This window comes from Megascapheus bottae, chromosome 10 (genome assembly GCF_031878675.1).
Source record: "Megascapheus bottae isolate mThoBot1 chromosome 10, mThoBot2.hap1, whole genome shotgun sequence".
Lineage (NCBI taxonomy): Eukaryota > Metazoa > Chordata > Mammalia > Rodentia > Geomyidae > Megascapheus > Megascapheus bottae.
Window position 1 is genome coordinate 42,011,402 of NC_143518.1, and position 24,805 is coordinate 42,036,206.

Consider the following 24,805-nt stretch of genomic DNA (forward strand, 5'->3'; position numbering starts at 1 on the left):
AAAAAAAAATTAAAAAAATAAGAAAGCCTAAGGCTAGGAGTGGTGGCTCATAACCATAATCCTAGCTATTCAGGAGGCTGAGATCTGAGGATCAAGGTTCAAAGCCAGCCCAGGCACAAAAGGACCTGAGACTCTTATCTCCAATTAACCTCTAGAAAACCGGAAGTAGGGCTTGGCTCAAGGGTAGGGTGGTAGCCTTGAGCCAAAGAGCTCGGGGACAAAGCTCAGGCAGAGTTCAAGCTCCGTGACCCGTTCCCTCCCTGCCCCACACAAAGAAAGCCCAAGGTCAGTGCTCAGGTGCTGAGTTCAAGCCCCAGGACTTTTTGTTTGGGGGGGAAGAAGAAATATGAAGGAGGACTCCTGCCTCAATCCCCAGGTCAAGAAGATACCACGTACACACACTAACAGGCTTGACCACATGCCTGTCCACAGGCAGGTTCCAATCTAGGCCTGGCCAAGAACACCACCCTGGCCCCCAAAGGTCATAACCCCGTTTTTTATTCTGCTTCTTTGTTAAGCCCATCCCCAAATCCAGTCCCTGGCACAACCTCCAAAACTGTGGGAAGGTCTGTGGCACTTGCTGGCAATAAACAGTCCTTGCCGGATGAGGACCGAGTTCAGCCCATTCCTTTTCCTTTTTCTTAACAGTTAGCATTCAGGAAAGTCAGCTGGGTTGGGGTCTTCTGTGTGAGGGAAGCCTCTAGTGTGTATCTGCTTCATCAACATACAGAGGCTCAAAATATTTCTTCAGCATTAGGGACCCTGCTGTTCTGCAGCTCCAGCAACCTCTGCACAGCTGCAGTCAAGTCCAGCTCTCCGAGTCGTCCATTATCTCTAGTCCGTATGTTCACTGTTCTCTTACTCTGCTCTTTCTGGCCCACTACTGCAAGGAAGAGGAAGGAAAGTTTGGGAATGTCAGGGCTAGTTCATCCACAAGGGCTATTTGTTTTGCTTTGCAAAAACTTAGAAGACTTCAATCTCTAGGAAGGGTGGGAGAGAACGTGATACGGTTTTAACAAGTATATATTTAGCTGTGCCTGCTCTGCAGTTCACTGCCCATCCCGAGGCGATAAGGAAATAGCCGAGGCTCCACTCACTTGTCTTATCACTTCTGGTCACAAGCTCAGGGGTGACGAGGGTCACTTGGAGAAAGCCAAACAGATGGAGACACAAAGACAACTTGTACACATGGATGAGGTGGATGGGTGGGTGGTATGGTAGAGGAACGGGAAAAGAGTAGTGGCAGAACCCTTAAGTGCCAGCCACAGGACTGAGGGGCAGCTGGCTGCAAGGGACAAGAGGCTGTGTCGTACTACAGAAGCAAATGATTTGTTGAGGCATTTCTGCTCCTTGCCTTCAGGAGCTCTCCATCTGTGGAGACTTGAAAAAAGCAGAAGAAAGGAAATACTAGACTTTTCTCTTTGAGGCCTTTCTCCTCATCTCTAGGGATGAAATAAATAAGGCTAATTAGGAAAGATTTGTTTTTGTTTTGTTTGGAGCTATAAACAAACCCAGGACCTTGCACGTACTAAGCAAGCATCTACCTTTGAGCTATATAGCCCTAGCCCCTGGTTTTCTGAGGTAGGGGCTCACTATAAAGCCCAGGCTGGCTTAGAATCTGTGCTTCTCCTCCTTCTACCTCCTGAGTGCTAGGATTATAGCTAGATGTAAGCTATAGGAGCTACATGGCTTCAGTTAATGCCTTGCTAGTCTTCTTGTCCCTTTTTCTCCAATGCTTGCTTGGATAATTAGCCTATCAGAACCCCCTTAGGGTGGGGTTAATTAGAATAAAACTAAAACTGTTCTGAGGGACCTAGTGGTTGTGGCAGGAGCAGTTACGAGGGCAAATGAGTCAGGCTCCTACCCAGCTCAGGTAATGAGCCCCAATTAAGCACACAACCAAACTTAATAGAGTTAATAGAAAGGAAAAAAACAGATCCCAGGGCTCTGAAGTCCTGGGTTGACCTTTACCAAATTGAAAATTGTAGTGGGCAAGCTGGGCCCGGCGGACTCTCCGGCTTAGGGTCATTCCAGGGTCTGCGTCCAGATCCCCAACTAGCCCTGCTGCCTGAAGACTCTGCTGTACCTGGGACACAGATCGGGTGACAAGAAGTGACTCTAATGGAACACTGAAGAATCAGGATCGATAGCACGCATCCTCAACTGTCCCTTCCTCCCCCCTGCCTTATTTGCTCACCGCCCCCCCCTTTTTTTTGCCAGTCCTGGGGCTTGAACTCAGGGCTCAAGCACTGTCCATGGACACTTCTTACTCAAGGCTAGCACTGTCACTTGAGCCACAGCACCACTTCTGACTTTTTCTAAGTATGTAGTACCAAGAAATTGAACCCAGGGCTTCATGCATGCTAGGTAAGCACTCTATACCACACAGCTATACTCCCAGCCCACTCACTCACTTATAACCCCCTCACCTATATACTGAGGCCACCTCCACACACTCAGCCCACATCTGCCACATTTGTCTGCCTCCACTATTTTTTCCCTGGACTTCACCTGGATTCCACCCAACCGGTTACTCAGGAAAAATAAATGGAACATTCAGTCAAGCCCACCTCTTTCCCTCCCTCTCTCCCTCTCTCCTCTCTCTCTCTCTCTCTCTCTCTCTCTCTCTCTCTCTCTCTCTCTCTCTCTCTCTCTCTCTCTCTCTCTTTTCTTTCTTCCCTGACGGCCTGACAGTCCTGGAGCTCAGGGAAATGCACAGGGCCTGAACATTGTCCTTGGGCTTTCCTCAAAGCTAGCGCTCTACCACTTGAGCACCATTTCTGGCATTTTTTGTTGTTTTTGTTTTATCAGTCCTGGGCTTGAACTCAGGGCCTGTACACTGTCCTTGGGCTCTCCTCAAGGCTAAAACTCTACTACTTGAGCCACAGCACTACTTCCAGCTTTTCTATGTATGTATTTCCGAGGAATCGAACCCGGGTCTTCATGCATGCTAGGCAAGCACTCTACCATTAGGACAGACTCCTGGCCCCAAGCCCACTTTTTACCGAGGGTTCTGTTGCTGGTATTGAACATTTGTTACACACCTCTATAAGGCAGAGGATGGTCCCTGTTTTTAGCCTCAAGCTCAGCCTTGAGGGTCCAAGGCCTGTGCTCTTCCCACTACCCTGTGCAGCCTCTTCCCACCCAGGGCTGGGTGCCACACTCCCACTGTTCCTGCTTCTGCCCCTTGCTTTGTCCCCCAACTCCTCACCTGCCTGGCGTACTCCTCTTGCTCCGGCCCCACAGGGATGACCACAACTTGGAATGGGGACAGCCACAGTGGCCTGGTTGGGAGTGAACAGTGACACAAATTATTTGTGCTGGTTCTCCAGAAAAATGTAATTGCACGAAGCAGAGCTGAGAAGAAAAGCTGGATATGAAGAGGGACAGGACCTGGAGCATGAACTACCTAGTTCCAAGGGCCAGAACAGAAATTCAGTGTAAGAAGACTCACCATTTCCCCCCGCAGCTTTCTGCCAGCACGCCCAACAGCCTTTCCACAGAACCAAGCACTGCTCGGTGGATGAGAACGGGACGCTCTAGGGCCCCCGCCTGCCTTGGAAGGAAAAAGGTGGATAGAATGGAAGCATTACAAACTGTACACCCCAAATCATCTTCCAGTTTTTAGGAAAAACTCATCCTTAGCAGGGTAGGTGTGGAGGATGTGGCATCCGTTTCAGAGTCAAAGGAGGGGACTTGTTCACCTACTCATGGGCTGTCAAGGGAAAGGAGGCCAGTCGGGGGGAGGGTTTAGTACCCCTTGTACTGGAGGCTGAATCTCAGGGGTAGTTGGAAGTCGAGCTGGATTGTCCCACACTGATGGGGGCGCCCGAGGGCATCGTGGAGGTGCACATCAATCTGTAGGGCAGAGATGGGGGCCATGAGAGAAACCAACAACCAGCAGCTCCTCGAGCTACCTCATCTCACTTTTCTACGCATGTGCGCTCCAGGCTACGTGCAGTCATTCACCCAGCTATACCATTCTCTACCTTTTTACTCCAACCTGCTTCACTCATTCGGGCATAGGGTCAGAGTAGCACTCTCTACCTAAGAACCATGTTACATTAAGATGTTAGTCCACACCCTTGCCTCTCGACTCCTTGAGTTCCTCATCTCAGAGACCTTCACTCACACTCACAATAGGGCCACGTCTGTTAGACTATCATCTTAGCCATCAGTTCCACCTCTGAAAGAGTCATAAACTCCTAGTCTCATTGCTGTCTCTTGTTCTTTCAGCTGACAATGACTCCTGCCAGGCGCAGGTGGCTCATGCCTGTAAACCTACCTACTCAGAAGGTGAGCTCTGAGGATCATGGTTTGAAGTCAGCCTGGGCAGAAAAGTTCATGAGACTCTTATCTCAAACTACTAAAAACAAACAAACAAACAAGCAAACAAACCCCCAAAGCCCAGAAGTGGCACTGTGACTCAAAGTGCTGGGACAGGGGCTAGGAACATGGCCTAGTAGCAGAGTGCTTGCCTAGCAAGCACGAAGCCTTGGGTTTGATTGCTTGGTACCACATACACAGAAAAAGCCAGAAGTGGTGCCACAGCTCAACTGCTAGCCTTGAGAAAGCCCAAGGGCAGTGCCCAGGCCCTAAGTTCAAGCCCCAGGACTGGCAAAAAAGAAAAGAGCTGGGACACACCACACCCAGGGCTAGAACTTGAGTTGAAGCCCCATGATCTAAAAAAAAAGAAAGAAAAAACATGATTCTTATTACTGGTTTTTCCACTGTATCCTTCATTCTTCTTGTAACCCATGGAACATCTGCGCTGTATCTTCTGTGCTCAGCTGTAACATTCTCTATTGTTCTTCTGACAGTCTGTGGTGGAACCCCACCCTGTTAGTACTACCCCTTCTTCCTTGCCCTGCAGCAGAACTGCCCAGTGCTCAGGGCTGCCCAACATGTCACATGCCACAAGGATGCAAAATCAGAGACTAACATCACCATGGAAGCCACAGTTTCAAGATTCAATTGCTCCTTTGCTGCTACAGCCATCCTTTATCCTAGCCAGCTCCCTGCCTTATTCTCATCAAGAATCTTTAAACTTTTTTTTTTCTGATCTAGGGCTTGACTCAGGATCTGAGTGCTGTCACTAAGCTCTACCACCTGAGCCACAGCTCGACTTCAGGCATTTTGCTAGTTAATTGGAGATAAGATTCTCACAGGCTTTCCTACCTTGGCTGGATTCAGATCACGATCCTCAGATCTCCACCCCCTGACTAGCTAGGATTACAGGTGTGAGATACCGGCACCTAACTATATCTTGCTTTTTTAATGGGACTGTCACTCGGTGGCAGAGTGACTGCCTAGCATGCATGAAGCCCTGGGTGCGATTCGTCAGAACTTCATAAACAGAAAAAGCCAGAAGTGGCTCTGTGGCTCAAGCGGTAGAGTGCTAGCCGTGAACAAAAGCTTAAGGACAGAGAGTTCAAGCCCCGAGACCAGCAATAAACAAACAAACAAATAAATAAATATTCTAAGCAAGGCCCCCTTACCTTAGGCCCATAGAAGGCACCATCTCCAGGGTTAAGGTCCCAGGGTTCTCCAAATTCCTCCAAGGCCTGCTGAAGGATCTGTGGAGGAAATGACCTCTCAGTACCTGAGAGTTCACAAGGAACTCTCTGGGTCCCCATAGGGCACCCCGCTCCCTTCCTCTGGAGAGTGGCTTATGGGCCTCTGCTTTCTAACTCTTGCTTACCTGCTCAGCCCGCTCCCACAGGCTGGGCTCCCCTAGGAAGCTAGATGGCCGGGTAGATAACGCCAGGCGGAAGGAGAAGCCAAGGACTTGATACACAGAGCGGAGGAAATCAAGACAGCCTTGGATCTCTGCTTCCAGCTAGAGGCAGGAAAAAGAGGTAGGGGTGGGTTATGTGCTAGCTAGAGACCTGAGGTAATGGTAGTGTGGGCAAGACAGGGCAAAATTAGAGAGGAAGCAGAAGAAAGTTGGGGGTAGAGAGCAGACAACTGATAGCATACAGCAGGAAAATGAATGTCAGGGTAGTCCAAGGTTCACAGAAAGTCTGAAAAGTATTCAAGACATGTTTTGGGGGCGCGAGGGAAGGGCCACCTGATCTGGTGCACAGAAGATATGGGCATCGTCCTGCTGGAAGCGCCACAGACGGGTCAGCCCTCCCAGACTGCCAGAGGCTTCTGCTCGATGCAGGACTCCAAAGTCGGCCAGTCGAACAGGTAGCTCCCGCCAAGATCTGGGCCGGTGGGCGAACATCAGGCTGAGGTTGGGGTGGGGAGGGGTTAGGGCCACAGGGAGAACTAGGCCCTGAAGACTGCTTCTCTCCCAAGTCTACCTATTTCTCTGCACTGTCAGCCGCCACACTTTCCACCTTGGCATGTGTACCCATGAAGTCCTGTCAAGCTCACACATCACAGACTGATTGGTGCCCGGCCCAAAAGCCAATCCCTTAGTCACACAGAAATAAAAACCATTTACTGGTCTCTATTTTATGATGGACACTGAGCCTTGATGTTACTTATAAGGGGACTGAGAGCCAAGGGGTGGAATGATTTTACCTGCTTCACTCGACAGATTCAAGGTCCACATTAGGTGTCCTGTTCTTTCCTATTATTTTACACTAGCCACCTGAGTGAGTCCCAGGAGGATTCAGCCAGGCCTCCTTGCTCTCAACTCACCAATGTGCAGGGCAGTTCATGGGCTTGAGGGCAAGTGTGTCTGTGGGAGGCCCAGGAGGGTGGCCACTCTGGGAGGGGGCAGCCCTGTTTGTGGCTGGGGGCTGCAGGGTGAACATGTCTTCGTTATAATGCTCCCAGTGGCCTGATAATTGCCAGAGTTTTGTAGAGAACAGTGTAGGAGTTTTCACCTCTGAGAACCCACGGCGGGCATACTCAGCCTGGTAAGGAGGATAGAGAAGGGAGGTCAGTGAAACTGCAAGGCGATGAGGCAGGGAGGCAGCTGGGTCATTTTCCCAGGTTCTTACACTACGCTGGTAACAGACAGCTATTATGTATCATGTCCTATTCTATATACTCTCCCCAGAATATAGAACACACAACTGTAGGGGCCAGGAGTTTGGCCTAGTGGTAGAGTTCTTGCCTAGCATGCATGAAGACCCAGGTTTGATTCCTCAGTACCACATACACAGAAAAAAAAAAGCTGGAAGTGGTGCTGTGGCTCAAATGGTAGAGTACTAGCCGCCTTGAGGAAAGCCCAAGGATAGTGTTCAGGTCCTGAGTTCAGTCCCCAGGACTGGAAAACACACACACACACACACACACACACACACACGTAGTACCAAAGTCATCAGCTTTTTGCAATGTTTATGGTTATGCTCCTAACCCTAAAACAGGGTTTCATTCTATAGCTCAGGCTGACCTCAAACTCACAATCCTCCTGTCCTAGAATTCCCTTGAATTCAAATACCTTGGTTTAGCGAAGGCCCCCAGTCCTCCCCCCAAGACTTGGGTGCCCCTTACCCTGATAAAAGCCACTAGGGCATTATACACCCTTGCTCCTCGTGGTAGGAAGAAGCAGCTCCCAGGGCTCAGTTCATGGAAGAAGAAGAGCTCCTGTTCCTGGGGACAGAATGCCAACTATCACTTCAAGGAAGAAAAGGCTTTAAAGCCAGAAGAAAGGAATTACAGGGTTGCCCAGTCTGTTTGACTGAACTGGCTTCCAACTTCACTATCAGAATCCTTCCTCTTTCCACCACCTCCCTCTCCTCCCTACCCACCACCATTTCCAAGTTCTGTACCTTCCCAATGCGTCTGTGGTCCCGCGATGCTGCTTCTTCCTTTCGTGCTTCCCAATCCCTTAGCAGCTCTACTGTGGGGAAGGAAATGCCTGACACTCTCTGCAGTATCTCTGGAGCCCCTGAGGACCTCCACAGGGAGGATGAGTTCTGCAACAGCACACAAGGGATATGAGGAGGACTGAAAGTGTGTAACTTTCTCTCTAGCCTCATAGATACTCTTGATGGAAACATAAGAACGGATCACGTCCCGTATCTAATTTCCCCCATCATCGCTACCTGGAAGATGGCAGCTTCATCTTCTGGACAGCCCTGGCCACATTTAGCCTTGGATTTGTCTGACTTTGACATAGTCTTTTTTCTGACTCAGGCCTAATCTATCCAGTGATCTTTTATTCTTCCTAATCTACTGTCCTACTAGTATCTTGTACTTACTTCTGTCACCTTCTAATCAACGACTGCTTATGAGGGGTACCTCAATTCTAGTCACTTTATTCATCTCCTTCCAAGACCCCACAGAGCTTCAGTAGTCATCTTTCCACATCATAACCTATTCATAGCCAAGGAAATAAAGTTGTTGTGCTTGGGGCAGGGAGTTTGGCCTAGTGGTAGAGTGCTTGCCTAGCATGTACAAAGACCCAGGTTCAGTTCCTCGGTACCACATACACAGAAAAAGCTGGAAGTGGTGCTGTGGTTCAAGTAGTAGAGCTCTAGCCTTGAGAAAGCCCAAGGACAGTACCCAGGCCCTGAGTTCAAGCCCTGGAAATGGCAAAAAAAAAAAAAAAAAAGTTGTGCTTTTTTTTCAAACAGCAGTACTAATAAGAAATAGTCTGGGAGCCGGGAGTTTGGCCTAGTGGTAGAGTGCTTGCCTAGCATACACGAAGACCCGGGTTCGATTCCTCGGTACCATATACATAGCAAAAAGCTGGAAGTGGTGCTGAGGCTCAAGTGGTAGAGTGCTAGCCTTGAGAAAGTCCAAGGACAGTGCTCAGACCCTGAGTCCAAGCCCAGAACTGGCAAAAAAAAAAAAAAAAAAAAAAAGAAATAGTCTGCATTTTTTAGCCCTACTCCTTAAATATTTCTACTACGTTAGTTGGTTTCCTTGTTTCTGTGATGTGAATTTAAAGGTAATACACGAATAGCTTCGTTTTATAGGTGAAAAATAGAGTTGAGATTCACCCAAAGCCATGTAGCACATCAGTGGTCGAGTGGGGTAAGTAGATAGCCAGGTTTTCCATGAAGGGCTTTTTGCTCACACTGGCTTGTCCACTGCTACTTGATCTCATTCCATCTGACAACTCATGATCTTCCTTCCTTCCTTTCTTTCTTTCTTTCTTTCTTTCTTTCTTTCTTTCTTTCTTTCTTTCTTTCTTTCTTTCTTTCTTTCTTTCTTTCTTTCTTTCCTTCTTTCTTTCTTTCTTTCTTTTTTTCTTCTTTCATTTTTGTAAGTTGTACAGCCTGGGTGCTATCCCTGAGCTTTTTCTTTCAAGGCTAGCGCTAGGGGCCCGAGAGTTTGGCCTAGCGGTTAAAGTGCTTGCCTAGCATGCACAAAGACCCGGGTTCGATTCCTCGGTATCCCACATACACAACCAAGCCGGAAGTGGCAGAGACGAGACTGCAACAAGCGACAGAGAGCGAAAGCAAGCAAGCGGAGCCCAACCGAGTGGTGGCCAGAGCGAGCGGGGCCGGAGCGTGCGGGAGCGAGCCGAGCCAGAGCCAGAGCCAGAGCCAGCGCCAGCGAGGCCGGAGCGAGCGGGGCCAGAGCAAGAAGGGGCTGGAGCAAGCGGGGCCGGAGCGAGAAGGGGCCGGAGCGAGCAGAGCCAGGAGCAAGCGAGAGCTGGCAGGGCCGGAGCGAGCGGGGCCAGAGCAAGCCAGGAGCAGGGCCGGGCCGGAGCGAGCGGGGCCAGGAGCAAGCTGGAGCGAGCTGGGCGGAAGCAAGCGGGGCCGGAGCGAGCGGGGCCAGGAGCAAGCTGGAGCGAGCTGGGCGGAAGCGAGCAGGGCCGGAGCGAGCAGGGCCGGAGCGAGCGGGGCCAGAAAGAGAAGGGGGCCAAAAAAAAAAAAAAAAAAAAAAAGGCTAGCACTATACCATTTTGAGCCACAGTACCACTTCCAGTTTTCTGGTGGCTAATTGGAGATAAAAGTCTCATGAACTTTCCTGCCCAGGCTGGCTTCAAACTGTGATCCTCAGATCTCAGCCTCCTGAGTAGCTAGGATTACAGGTGGGAGCCACCAGTGTCCAGCTTCATGGTATATTTTCATGGAAGGGATGTCTTTTACAGTATTCTCCTGGTGTCTGTCAAGATGGTATGTATCTATCCTTGTGGACCATATTCCCTCTCTATAGATGCTGTCTCTATATGACTATTTGGCCTGTTCTATCTCCCTTCCTGTATGACTCAATTTAGTCTGCTCCATCTTTCTTCTTATCTATGCTATCTACCCTGATCATCTCCCTTAAGATTAGAGAATTCCATTATCTGCCATCAAACTAGAAGACTTTAGAATGGGGAGAAGTCTCTATCCTTTTGGATTCCCTTCTAAGCCATGAGAGCAGAGAAGAGGCTAGGAGGAAGAACCAGCTTCTCATTCTCTTGTTTGCTCCCGTGAAGACAGGAGCATCCATCAAACTATGCCCTCACAACTGACCGTTAGAAGTTTCAGCTCTCCGATCTGTCCAGTGTGCCGCAGGTGGGGGCCCCGGCAAAGATCAACTAACATGCCACACCTGGGAGAAAGGAGAAGTCACTTAGTGGTGTCCAGATTCTTGGCTGTCTAGCTTTCCCTTTCATGGGTCTTTAACTCACAGAAACAGGTAAAGATGAAGAAACTGTTCTACAGGCAGAGGGAGAAATGGCTAATAAAAAAAAATCAGTTCCTAGTAGGGCATTAGCCTTGAGCTGAAGAGCTCAGGGACAATACCCTGGCCCAGAGTTGAAGTCCCACCGCACTCCCAACCCCCACAAAACCTATTCCTAGCTGGGTGCCAGTGGTTCACATCTGTAATCCTAGCTACTCAAGAGGCTGAGATTCAAAGCCAGCCTGGGCACAAAAGGCTGTGAAACTCTTATTTCCAATTAATCACCAGAAAATAGGAAGTGGTGCTATGGCTCAAGAGGTAGAGTGATAGCCTTGAACTGAAGAGCTCAGGGACAGCGCCCAGGCCCAGAGACTGACAAAAAAGAAAAAAAAAAATCAATTCCTCTTCACATTGCTTTTCTGGAGCAATAGAGATTACCTTTTTCTTCCATCCCATTTCTTTCTTTCTTTCTTTCTTTCTTTCTTTCTTTCTTTCTTTCTTTCTTTCTTTCTGTGGCCAGTCCTGGGATTTGAACTCAGGACCTGAGCACTGACCCTGAGCATTTTTTTGCTCAAGGCTGGCACTCTATCACTTGGGTCACAGCTTTTTTTGAGTCACTGGCTTTTTCTATGTATGCAGTACTGAGGAATCAAACCCAGGGCTTCATGCATGCTCGGTGAACACTCTACCGCTTGGCCACCTTCCCAGTCCCTTCCCACCCATTTCCGGCTTGCTTCCCTGCTTCCCTGCTTCTGTTTTCCTCAATCTTGACAAGTGCTCACCCATACACTGTTGCTGTTGGACCTGTCACCTTCTCCTCGATCAGATGAAGCTTAAAGCGGTTATCCTGGAAGAAGGCAAAAAGGAAGAGTAAAGCTACAAAGATGTTCTAGTGAAAATTATCCTTTCCCTAACACCTCAGCCTTCCTCCTAAAACTACTCTGTGAGCACACCTTGAAGAGCTGGTGAAGCTGATCCCGAGACACTTCCAGCCTCCGGAATGGTTGAGAAGCAGCTACAATCTCCCGGCAGATCTGCTCCAGAATAGACAACTCTGAGCCCCGAACTGTCCTGGAAAAGGAAGTTTTCTTGGTTTTTGCTAAGAGGCAACATGAAAGTAAAGTCTTAACCTCCAAGAAAAAACACTACAACTACTGGCAAAGACAAGCAAATCCACAGGAAACAAAAAGAAAAACAAAAACAAATAAATAGGAGGGGGCCAGGTGTTTGGCTTAGTGGGAGAATGCTTGCCTAGCATGCATGAAGACCGGGTTTGATTCCTTGGTACCACATACATAGAAAAAAGCCATAAGTTGTGCTGTGGCTCAAGTGGTAAAGTTCTAGCTTTGAGAAAGACCAAGGACAGTGCTCAGACCCTGAGCTCAAGCCCAGGACTGACAAATAAATAAATAGGTAATCAGTTGTAGGTTTCTTCCTTTCTTCCTTCTTTCCTCTGTCTCTCGTTGTCTCTCTATCTTTATCTGTCTCTGTCTCTCTCTCTTGGCATAGTGCTAGAGATGAATCACAGGGTATATATTTTATTTTTATTTACTTATTTATTTTTGGGGGTTGTGGGAACTCTGCTTGGGTGCTGTCCCTGTGCTCTTCAGCTCAAAGCTACTGCCCCACTTTCTGTTTTCTAGAGGTTAATTGGAAATAAGAGTATCAGGTCCTTTTGTGCCCAGGTTGGCTTTGAATCTTGATCCTCAGATCTCAGCCTCCTGAATGGCTAGGATTACAGGCGTGAGCCACCGAGCCCAAGCCGGATTTATTTTATTTTTTTTTTGTGGGGGCTTGAACTCTGGGCCTGGGACCTACCCTACCCTGGAGGCACAGCCCCATTTCCCCTCAGTGGTAAAGTGCTAGCCTTGAGCAAAAAACCTCAGGAGATAGGCATTGGTGGCTCATGCCTGTAATACTGACTACTCAGGAGGCTGGGATATAAGGATTATGGTTCATGCCTACAGTGCTATATTCAGGAGGCTGAGATGGAAGGACTGCAGTTCAAAGCTGGCTGGGGCAGGAGAATCTATGAGATGGTTTATCTCCAATAAGCCACCAAGAAGCCAGAAGTGGAGCTGAAGTTCAAGTGGCAGAGTGCCAGCCTTGAATAAAAGCTCAGGGATAGAACTCATGCCCTGAGTTCAAGCCTTATGCCAGCACCAAAAAAAAAAAAAAGCCCTCCCTTTCTCCTCCAAACTGAATAGCCCAAGGTCCCAGCAAAAGACCTCTGAAGACACCCCAAGGTCACCCTCCTTCTTGCCTGTACTACTCACCGATCTTTTCCCAGGAAGAAATCATGGTAAAAACCATATTCTGTACTTGGACCTCGGCAGAGAATAGCACCCAGAAACTGCTCAGCCGCTGCTCCCAGAACATGGGTGCTAGAGTGCCAGAACACCTGGGTCCACAAAGAGAGTTTGTGAGTTCATGAACTTCTCCCTTAAGCCCTGGATCTCTACTTTCCTCAGAGAATCTGAAGAAACCAAAAAAATCTCAAGAGCCAGTATGGTTCTTATAAGATTAAATGGAGAGCCTAGAATTATAGATTTTGAGGTTATTTTTGTTTTGTTTTGTTTTTGCAGAGGCAAGAGAACAGATGATAGAAAAACAAACAGAAGCCAAATACCAGTGGCTCACATCTGTAATCGTAGATACTGAGGAGGCTGAGTTCTGAGAATTACAGTTTGAAGCCAGCCTGGGCAGAAAAGTCCCTGGGAGACTCTTACTCCAAATAACCACCAGAAAACTGGCACTATAGCTCAACATGGCAGAGTGCTAGCTTGAGTGAAAAAGCCCAGGGACGGTGCCCAGGCCCTGAGTTCAAGCCCCATGACCACCAACACCAACAATAACAACAAAGCAAGCAAGCAGAAAACTAGTGTAAGTCCTTGGTGCGTTCCACTTTTGGAGCCCAGAGGGAGGGGACTAGTTAGTCTTGTCGATTCTCCTGTAACATTTTAGGACTTCCTGGGACATTGTTAGGGGTTCCTAGCCAAGATAGAGGTTGTGCATACCTGTAATCGCAGCCCTGGTGATGCTAAGCAAAAGGCTCTTGAGTTTGAGGACAGCTTGGGCTGCATAGTAAGATGCTGTCTCAAACAACAAACCCACAGTGATTTTTTTGTTTTGTTTTGTTGAAGGGTCATGGGACTTTGGCCTGGGTGCTGTCTCTGAGCTCTGCAGCTCAGCTCAAGGCTACTTACTGCCTTACCCTTGAGCCGAGCCCCACTTCTTGTTTTCTGGAGCTTAATTGAAGATAGAGTCTCAGGTCCTTTTGTGCCCAGGCTGGCGTTGAACCTTGATCATGAGATCTCAGCCTCCTGAGTAGCTAGGATTACTGGTATGAGCCATTCCATCAGGTACCCAGTGGTTCTTTAGAGATCTATTTGGTCTTTTTTTTGTACTGGGGTTTAAAATTAGGGCCTCAGACATGCTTGGTTTTATTGCTCAACTGGCCTTGTTTTATTTTTTTATTTTTTTTTAATTTTTTTATTGTAATTAATAAAAGGGTTACATGATATTTGCCAGATAGAAGGTGCATTAATTCACATACATTGATACCCTTTCACATGTCTTGGTACCCATTACCCTCCCCCCACTGGCCTTGTTTTATGTGGGCTATTTTTGGAGATGGAGTCTAGTGAATTTCTGCCCAGACTGGCTGTGAACTGTGATTTTCTGGAGCTCAGCCTCTTGAGCAGCCATGATTACAGGAGTGAGCCAGTAATGGCCAGCTTTGTTTGTTCTTTCTATGGTGCTAGAAACTGAACCCCCGGCCTTGCTCACAGAAGACGAACACTCTTAACAATGTGCTTTCCTGTAGTGTTGTTTGGGCTTTTTAATTTATATTTATTTATTTACTTATTTATTTGTCAGTCCTGGGGCTTGAACACAGAGCCTGGGCACTGTCCCCGAGCTTTTTTCTTTGACAGTCCTGGTGCTTAGACTTAGGGCCTGAGCACTATCACTTGAGCCACAATTTCCAGCTTTTCTATGTATGTGGCACTGAGGAAGCATACTAGGCAAGCACTCTACCACTAGGCCAAACTCCTGGCCCCCCTGAGCTTTTTTTTGCTCAAGGCTCGTAATCTGCCACTTGAGTCACAGTGCCACTTCTGGCCTTTTCTATGAATGTGGTACTGAGGACTCAAACCCAGGGTTTCATGTATGTTAGGCAAACATTCTACCACTAAGCTACATTCCCAGACATTTTTATACTCAGGAATCTAGTGTGACAAAGCTACTCTTCTGCGATTTGAACAATACCCATAAATGACAAAAGAATTCTATTTTTCTAAGGGCCTGACAGACAAGGGAGAAGTTACTTGAGTTGACAAGAACAAAGAGTACAGAGCACTGTGTTAAAATTGAATATAAATAAGCTAAGGATGACTTACATTGTATGTGTTTACCAGCTGAGAGGGCTGAATTGGTATATTATTCTATTGTTTCTTAATTTAGGATCTCTCCGTTTCACTAGTACAAATGTTTGTTTAATAGACTAAGGCTAAGTAGAAACTTTTATTACAAGTTCCCAGCTTAGCCAGGAAGAGTCAGATGGTCAATACAGTCTGCAAATGGAGAAAGCAATAAATGTTAGAACTTCCTGATTTAATATCTCTTAGTTTTTGGCCATTGTACTGTTCAGACAAACTTACCGCTTTCCCTTCTGGAGAGTCAAACGTCAGAAATCTGAGATCAGAATCTGTCTCCAAGGGCCGTTCCAGATCATAAAGTTCTCCATTCACTTGAGCAACCACTGCAGTATTAGCCAGTGTTAAACTTCAACAGTGGGGGTAGAAATGAAGAAAAGTCAAGGTTAGAACCCACAATGGCTAGTATCTCAACAAGTCTAAATCTTCAAAATCTGTAATTTCTTTTTCTTTCATTAATGCACAACAAAGCTAGAATTCTAAAGCTACTGACTACGTATGTTTGTGTATATATATGTATGTATACATTATATACATATCCCACACACGTGTATATGCACCCATTATATCTATATCTATCTCTATATCTACTATCTCTCTCTCATATATATGTATGAGAGAGAGGGGGGGAGGGAAGGAGGGAGAGGGGGAAAGAGACAGAGATCACACAAACACACCACACCACACCTTGATGGGGACAAAACACAATCAGATCAAATTTTCTTTCCCTAGTAAGGTGCAGAAAAACTCAAGGAGCAGGACAATCCCAGCGGGTTCAGGAGGGGCCTGATACCTGATCTGCTGGGCTAGTTGATAAGGGGTTGTATTCCAGGCCACAGCATCCACTTTCTGACCTCCAGGAAGTGAAACCTTAATAGTCCGGGGTTCCTTCCGTGCCACGTTTGCCAAACTCTTTACCTGAGCAGCCCATAACTCTTCAAAAAGGCCAAGTCGCTCGCTCAACCAATGTGGAGGGGAAGGCACAGATGCCTGGAGGGAAAGATACGTTAGGTGGTTTATCAGGACCGATGACTCCTTCTCCAGATTGGGGGTGGACTCATGGTTAAGTGTCCTCAGACATTAATCCCTGGACTTTTAGGAGGACTGGGTGATACAGGGAGGGTCCTAAGACGGGCTGCGCCCCGACCTGAGCACCAGATAGCAGGTTCAGGGTCAGGGTGGCCTAGTCCCGGGGTCCGGGAGTGCGGGCGGGGACAGTATAGTGACCGGGACCAGAGCCTGCAGGCTGGGCTCTGGCTGGGTTCCATGGCTCCTCTGGAACTTCCGGGTATCTCACGCACCGTGTATAACTCGCAGGCTTGTGATCGCCGGAGCCAGAAGGGCCGCCACCTCCGATACAGCACCATGTTCCTTCAAACCAGCGCCAGCGCCCTTGGCTTACAGCCGCTTCTCCTCCGCTAGGTTCCTAATTGGCTCCCATTCCAGCAACATCCCCGCCCATTGGTCAGCCAGCTGCCACTCCAGCCTGCCACGCCCTCCGAGGAACTCCGAAAAGGCCCACCCTGCACAACTCGAGCAGCCTCGTGAATAGTTCCGGCGGCGGGGAAGGTGGAAATGGTTGCACGGCTGCAATCTCCAAACACGCCGCATTTCAGCTGACAGCTCCAAGCAGCAATGAGGTGTCCTGCCGGCTAGAATTCTCAAGAAAAAAAAGGAGAGGAAACCGACCAGAAATGCTAATAAATTCTGTTTAGACGTGATTTTTTTTCCAGTCCTGGGGCTTAAACTCAGGTTTGAACTGTCCTTGGGCTTTTTCTGAAGGCTAGTGCTCTACCACTTGAGCCACAGCAACACTTACAGCTGGTACCACGGAATCGAATCCAGGGCTTCGTGCATGCTAGGCGAGCACTCCACCACTAGGCCATGCTCCCGGCCCAGCCGTAAACATATTTATATATAATCCATAAGACAAGCAGACAGGGCAATCAGGCAACTAGATTTTCGAATATAAATAAATATAAAGGGGCCGGGAGTTGGGCCTAGTGGTAGAGTGCTTGCCTAGCATGCATGAAGACCCGGGTTCGATTCCTCGGTACCACATGCATAGAAAAAAGCCAGAAGTGGTGCTGAGGCTCAAGTGGTAGAGCTCTAGCCTTGAGAAAGTCCAAGGACAGTGGTCAGACCCTGAGCTCAAGCCCAGGACTGGCAAAAAAAAAAAAAAAAGAAAAAAGAAAAAAGCTGGAAGTGGTGCTGAGGCTCAAGGGGTAGAGCTCTAGCCTTGAGAAAGACCAAGGACAGTGCTCAGGCCCTGAGCTCAAGCCCAGGACTGGAAAAAAAAAATATATAAATACGACCAGGAGTGTGGCCTAATGGCAGAGTGTTTGCCTAGGCATACATGAAGCACTGGGTTCGAATCCTTGGTACCAAACACACAGAAAAAGCCAGAAGTGGTGTTTGGCTTAAGTGGTAGAGAGCTAGCCTTGAAAAGGCTCAAGGATAGTGCATAGCCCCTAAGTTCAAGCCCCAGGGCTGGCAAAAAAAAAAAAATAATAAATAAAAAAATAAAAAATCCAGGACCTGCCATTAAATTCTTTTTGTAAATAATTTACCTGAACCTTAATTTTCTAATCTAAAAAACAAGCATAATAATGTAACTCCCGGACAGGAGTTTGGACTAGCAGTGATTGCCTAGCATGTATGAAGACCAGGATTCAATTCCTGGGTATCACATACACAGAAAAAAGCCAGAAGTGATGCTGTGGTTCAAGTGGTAGAGCTCCCACTGTGAGAAAGCTCAAGGACAGTGTCCAGTCCCTGAGTTCAAGCCCCAGGACTGGAGGAAGCCATTATGATAAATAGATATAACAATTTTAAGACTGGAATAAAGAATCTGAACAGGTTGCTTTGTCCATTGTGGGGTTGAACTCGGGGCCTGGGCACTGCCGCTGAGCCCTTCTGTGTAAGGATGGCATTCTACCACTTTGAGTCACAGTGCCACTTATGGTTTTCTAGTGATTAATTGGGATAAAAGTCTCATGGTCTTTCCTGCCTGGGCTGGCCTTGATCCTCAGTTCTTAGCTTCCTGAGTAGCTAGAATTACTGACCCGAGCCACCAGTGCCCGATGGAACAGGTCATTTCCTACTCATGGTGCTTAGAGACATCTTAATATATATACATCTATCTATCTATCTATCTATCTATCTATCTATCTATATGTATATATATATATATATATTTTTTTTTTTTTGCGAGTCCTGGGGCTTGAATGCTGGACCTGTGTGCAGTTCCTCAGCTTCTTTTGCTCAAGGCTAGCATTCTGGTATTTCATCACAAAGCCACTTCCGCTTTTTCTGTTGGAGATAAGATAGCTAGGCTTACAGGTGTGACTTACTAAGCCCCCCCTCAGACCTCTTAATCTTACAGATGTGGAATTTAATATCAGAGATGATAAATGACTTAAAGCCTACCAGCACTGGACACTGGTGACTCACGCCTGTAATCCCAACTAGTCAGGAAACTGAGATCTGAGGGTCATGGTTCAATGTCAGCCCAGCAGGAAAAGTCCTCGAGATTCTTTTTTTCCAAGTAAACTACCGAAAAGATAGTAGTACAGCTGTGGCTCAATTGGTAGAGCACCTACCTTGAGGAACAAAGCTAAGGGACAATGCCCAGACTCTGAGTTCAAGAGCCAGTACAAAAAATTAAACAAAGCCCAGCAGTAAGTGCCAGTTCTTGCTTCTGAATTCCAGGCATTCACTCTTCCCACTATCATGATACCTCTCGTCATTCAGTTTGCTCCCACTCTATTTCATAGTCACTGGTGAGGGGTTCACGACAAACTTTCTGCTCCCTATGGATCAGTCTTTTGTCTCTCATTCTCATTCCAGCTTTCAACTTCATCACCTCTCCCCTCTTCTTATTATATCTAGGACACAGGACTAGCTCTATTTAACTAGTTCGACAAAGTAAAAATAGAAATGTTTAGATTTATAATAAGGAGCGAAGGGCAATGAACTTGAGGGCAGCTATGTGGTTCTTAATAGTATCCAATTAGTCCCCTCACCTGGGGCTAGGGATGGTTGGAGTTGGTCCTCAAGTTTCACTGGTGATGGAATCAAGGGTTGTGGTAGCCAAGTTGTCAGAGAAAGCTCTTTAATTATGTTTGCAGAGAGGCAGGAAGTTCTGTCTGGGGAGGGTAGTTGATGTGAGTCATAAGCTTCCCTGCGAGTCTCAGCTCCATCTTCTGGTATGTTAGACACCCTAGAATACAAAGACAAAGAGACAACACTGTGGGAGAGGAAGGTTAGCTGTTTGTACAATCAGAAAGCAGGAAGAATTTTTAAATAGCATTCAGAAGGATGTAATGGCAGGCCAAACTTTTCTTGTGGTCTATACCAAAAGGAGGGGGGAATGATAAGATTGTAGGCAACAAAATGGTGGGTGTTCAATAATTAATAGGTCCCAATCACTCTATTGACTTGAAGTTTTAGAGAATACAGACAGGGACACTAACCATTCTACTGGTCTTCTTTTATTGAGATTGTAGAGGGATGGCATCTCCCTTAACTCACCCTGAAACATTTACTGCTTACTGCATGCAGTGTCTGAGTTGGATGATGGAGTGGCAGTCAATCAACTACCACATCATCCTCTTTGTATAGTGTATTGCTGTGGAGGAAGGAAGCAATGCCAAGAGCTACTTCATGCCACACCTAGTAACCAGTCAGCTAATTAAGGCCAATTCATTCATTCATGGCTTATCATTCTACAACTTTTGACTAGTATGTACTTCAACCTCAGGGAATTTCAACAATTAGTCTTCCTGAAACTTCTCTTGTTGCTCACTCCACCTCACCATTATACCTACTCTGTGGCAACTGACTGTTTAGTTCATAGAACTGCCAACTCTGTCTTATGCACTTCTTCCTTCCCTCCTTTTCTCTTTCTTCCTTTCTGCCATACTTGGGTCTTGAACTCAGGGCCTGGGCACTGTAGTGCTATTTCCCCCCCCCCCTCAAAGTTAGTGCTCTACCACTTGAAGCACAGCTCCACTTTGAGCTTTTGGTAACTGGAGATGTCTCATGGGCTTTCCTGACCCAGCTGACTTTGAACTGTAATCCTCAGATTTCAGCCTCCTCAGTAGCTAGAATTATGGGTGTGAGGCACTGGCTTATGCTCCCTGTGAAACACAGAAATGATCCTAAAAGCCAAGCCTGGTCTGAGTTTTTGTTATGCCATGCTGCTCCTCAGGAACGTAAGTCATAATGCATCACATGTGGTAATGCTTCGTCCTTTTCCCCTTTAGGGTAACAACTCAAGATTCTTGCTGCCAAAGAGGACTTTAGTATAGAGTGAAGAGGTGTTTCCAATAAAAAGCCAAGGAAGCTGGGTTCCATGGCTCACGCCTGTAATCCTAGCTACTCAGGAGGCTGAGATCTGAGTATCAAGATTCAAAGCCAGCCTGGGCACAAAAGGACCTGAGACTCTTATCTCCAATTAACCTCTAGAAAATGGGAAGTGGGGCTTGGCTTAAGGGAGGGTGGTAGCCTTGGGCTGAAGAGCTCAGGGACAACACCCTGGCAGAGTTTAAGCCCTAGACCCCCCCCCACGGGGGGTAAAAAAAAAAGCCAAGCTTTGTTCTACCAAACCAAAGCTAAGAAAAGTAGGAAGGAAAAACACAAAAAGATGTCCACAGAAGTCAAAACAGGAGAATTGTCAGTAAAGCTGTCCTATAAGCATCAATCAAATTTGAGTAACTTCACAGCTTTACTGCACTCTTAGAAGAGACATTCCAAGGTAGTTATAAAGGCTTAAAAAAGTTTGGTTGAGGAACTTTATTTATATAGTACCTGGTGAACGTTTTTATAGTTTTGAACTATTTGTAAGAATACTTGTTTTTTGAATGTAACTGTAATCCCCCTGTACATCACTCTGACAATATTTTTTAAATACTTATTTGTTGAAGACCAATATTCTACTTAGTGGGATTAACACATACCTCCAAATCTGTATTAACTCTTAAAAGCGAATACCATTTTTCTGTACCAAAATGGTATGAAGAAACTGAGCAAGATAAAACACAAAAAGATTCATATTTTTATTACCTTTTGTGTGTGTGGTATTGGACATCAATCCTAGGGCCTAGGCAAGTGTTTTATCAATAAGCTGTACCTTTAACAAGTGCTTTTTAAGCACAAAGAAATAGTCACTTGCTAAAGGCACAAGAGATGGTACAGAAGTTACCCATCGGGGGGTGCTGGATGGGACCCAGCTTTTAATTAACCTCTACGGTGCTGAGCAATGGCTGGCTACCCAAACTAACCTACAGAGGGGGAAATTGGATGTTCACAACCTCTCCTCATTTCAACTGCAATGCCACTCACCCAACCAAATGCAGGGAGTTCCAAGTCCTCTCTTTTCCATAATCAGCAAAGGGTCCAAAAACAAAGGGATAGAATGGGGACTAGGAAGTAAATTTGCCGGAACATTTAATTTGCTCCAAACCTGAACAGGTACAGGATAGGTACAGAGTAGACTGGTTTAGCCCATATATATATATATATATATATATATATATATATATATATATATATATTTTTTTTTTTTTTAAAGTAAAACGTTAGTCTCTGTTCCTGATGGTCTGGAAGAGCTCACTAGCCCCTCCACCCACTCTGCACAATCAATCTTTGACTCTTGCCTAGGTAAGAACAAAAGTAACAACCACTTAAAAAAAAAAAAGGCATTGGCGCAAAGTTCAGTGAAAGCAAATTAGATTCAATCCCCAGCACCCCCTCTCACAATCATATAACTTTTAGATGTGTCTGAGTAAATCCCAGTTCTATATCCTTGTCTTAAACTTGAAGTTAAGCAAAGCTGCAGCAAAGGTAATCTGGTTTTCGTTTCTTTCCTACAACGTAAACATGCTTCTCTTTACTTCTACAAGAACAGGTTGTTTACCTAAAAACCCTCGTAGGTGGAAGCCCTCTAGTAGCTTTTTCTATGTGGTTTCCATGAGTTATTACCCAGCAATTTTAACAGCAGCTGATCAGACTTGTCTATAGTTACTCATAAGTATGAGAAATGCCCTAATACCCCAAACTCATTCTCATAGTGTTACTAGGTATACACACAGGAGGAGCTAACTCATCACAGTTATACAATAGCTTACGTAAACAACTCAGGAAAAGGAAGTTAGCCATTTTCACTAACACGTCCACAATGGCCAGAGGAAGTTTGAAGCTGTTGCTTCTTTAGTAGCCATAGGAACCAGGTAACAAGTTTAAAGTCCCAAGAAGGGACAAGAAAGGGTGAGCCAGATTCCAAAGGCACTCAGTTCCACAGTGCACCCCACCTGCTGGGTGTGTCCTTAGGCCTCTGCTATTTCTGAAGTGTCTTGTGACATACATATCCATGTAATCAAGAATGCTATTTGAGGCCTTCTGCCCTACCAGTGACCTGGTCTGGGTCATGTTGTGACTATCCTTCTTTAACCCTAACACCAACATTCCAGATTATTAAGCACCATTGGATTATGAAAAGAGGAAGCCAGGCACTGGTGGCTCATGACGTTAATCTTAGCCATTCAGGATGATGAGATCTGAGGATCATGGTTTGAAGCCAGCCTGGGCAGCGAAGTCCATGAGACTCATCTCCAATTAACTGACAAAAAGCTAGAAGTGTAGCTGTGGCTCAAGGGGCATAATGCTAACCTTGAGCAAAAGCTACAGTAGAGCACCCGGGCCCTAAGTTCAAGTCCCAGTACTGGCCACACACACATGCACACACAATGGGGTGAGAAAAAAGGGTAAAGTGTCACTCCTGGGATTATCAATGTACACGGAGAAGGGTAGATGGTGGGTGGGACCACACCCTTCTTCAATTCTCTTTTAAAAATATTACTTGGCGGGCTGGGAGTTTGGCCTAGTGGTTAAAGTGCTTGCCTAGCACGCACGAAGACCCGGGTTTGATTCCTTGGTACCACATACCTAGAAAAAAGCTGGAAGTGGTGCTGAGGCTCAAGTGGTAGAGCTCTAGCCTTGAGAAAGTCCAAGGACAGTGCTCAGGTCCTGAGCTCAAACCCAGGACTGGAAAAAAAATATATATATATATTACTTGGCTCACAATTGTACAACTTTTGGAAGACACACAAAGAATTATTCATACAATATATCCTACTTCATTACCAACCGCTCCTTGAGCACCCACCCCACCCACTACACAATTACAAACCCACAAGTCCTGAAGATCTTAATGGCTCAAACGGTCTTCAATGCCATTAAGAGTAAAGTCAAAGGGGCAGCTGGACAAGATCAAGATAAGAGGTGAAAGTCAACCACACAACAAAGAAAACTATACTTTATTAATCTGGAAAAACAAAATTATTGGGGACAGCTTTTTTTTTTTTAAAGGACTGGCTAGAAGTAAGTGTAAGTGGCCATGAGGAAGGGATGAGTGTATTGCATTATGACATCTTTCTGTGTGCTTGAGAAAGAGCTCAGTACATACCGCTTTCCCTTCCCTTCCCCACATACCCTTACACCAAAAGCCAATACAATTGCATCTCCAGAGACATATCCGGGCTTTTCTGCACTCTGTAGTTGATTTCACCCTCAGCCCTGGGCAGTCATGTTGGATCTTCACTGGAGAAATTTTAGGTTTTTCCAACCACAGGTCTGCTCCACAAAGCAGTTTCCACTCCTGGAGAGCTGTATCATATTTGATTCAGTAGAGCAGCTGGGGGCCCTTGATCAAAGCCCCAACCTCAAAGAAAAATGTCAAACCTTTAGAACTAGTTATTTTATTAAATGATATTAATACACATTTCAAAAGGATCTTGTTGTTGCGTCTAAAGCATGTAGTTGTTTTGGTTTTCCAAATTAAACACGTGAGAATATAAATCCAACTTATCTAATTTAAATATTAACAGGCACTCCACCAATTTTTAAAAAAAAAGGGAAGAGGAAGCAGTAATTTACAGCAGCTTCAAAATTGTAACAGCTGAAGCTTAATTCTGCATAAACAGGTAACTTCAGGGCTGATAGTGATTATTCTGCAATTATGGAAATTTATCATATTCACAAGGTCTAGACAGAGATAAGTTTGCCATACACATATCTCACTGTATTCCTGGTGATAGGAGGATGAGTCTATTCTGTTCACTTTACTTTCTCCAATTAAACCAACTTATGATTTACCTGGACTCTAGGAAAAGCATAAGGGAGCAGGAAGAAACCTCTCACTTAAGCTGACCTAAGAGAAATCTCTTACAGAATGTCAGGGACCCTATTTCTGATACCATATCGCTGAATTTTAAGTAGTACTAGTATTTTCACTAGAATTCTTTGTCTGTGATTTTATAGTGAGCACCAAGGACCTTAGACAACTTCTCATATGCTTTCATATGGAATTACGTCCTTGCTAAGACACACTATATTAATACATTCTTTAAAAAATACGTTTATTTTTTTAAAACTTGGATGAAATACAAAAGTCAGAGCATGGTCACAGAGTTTAAATCACAGACACAGAAAGAATAAAACCCTTTTGTTTCATGTTTTATGAATACCAGAATTGTTTTGTTTCACTATATCACATATATACATTGTGGTCTTTTACTGTTATAGACAGATTTCCTTAATAGCCAGCAGTCTCATACAAATTCTCACTTCCATCCTGAAACAAATGTATTGAGGATCTTGTGGCAAAAGCAAATGATCACATACACAAAACAAACACACACCTCTTAAAAGTCCATCTTTGACCTGTACAGTGTCTTCCTTTCATGTATCAGCCATCATACTTTTGAGGACAATTACCCTGTCCCAACATCCAGGAAGCTACTTTCCTGATATCCCCACATTTTCTGATAAAATCAAATGGCCAA

The 24,805-nt window shown here is 45.9% G+C and overlaps 1 protein-coding gene across 1 annotated transcript; it reads right to left on the reverse strand.

Moving 5' to 3' along the window:
- Positions 1 to 99: 99 nt before the first annotated feature.
- Tars2 (threonyl-tRNA synthetase 2, mitochondrial) lies at positions 100 to 16,621 on the reverse strand. The gene is made up of 18 exons (XM_090341082.1): positions 16,262 to 16,621; positions 15,754 to 15,950; positions 15,186 to 15,309; positions 12,801 to 12,925; positions 11,478 to 11,595; positions 11,307 to 11,371; positions 10,374 to 10,452; positions 7,731 to 7,877; positions 7,453 to 7,551; positions 6,652 to 6,869; positions 6,071 to 6,233; positions 5,702 to 5,839; positions 5,499 to 5,576; positions 3,758 to 3,858; positions 3,455 to 3,556; positions 3,212 to 3,284; positions 1,972 to 2,086; positions 100 to 883 (listed from the first exon to the last, which is right to left on the reverse strand). The coding sequence occupies exons 1-18, from the start codon at positions 16,325 to 16,327 to the stop codon at positions 735 to 737; spliced, it is 2,157 nt and encodes a 718-aa protein (XP_090197208.1). The 5' UTR covers positions 16,328 to 16,621; the 3' UTR covers positions 100 to 734.
- Positions 16,622 to 24,805: the final 8,184 nt, after the last annotated feature.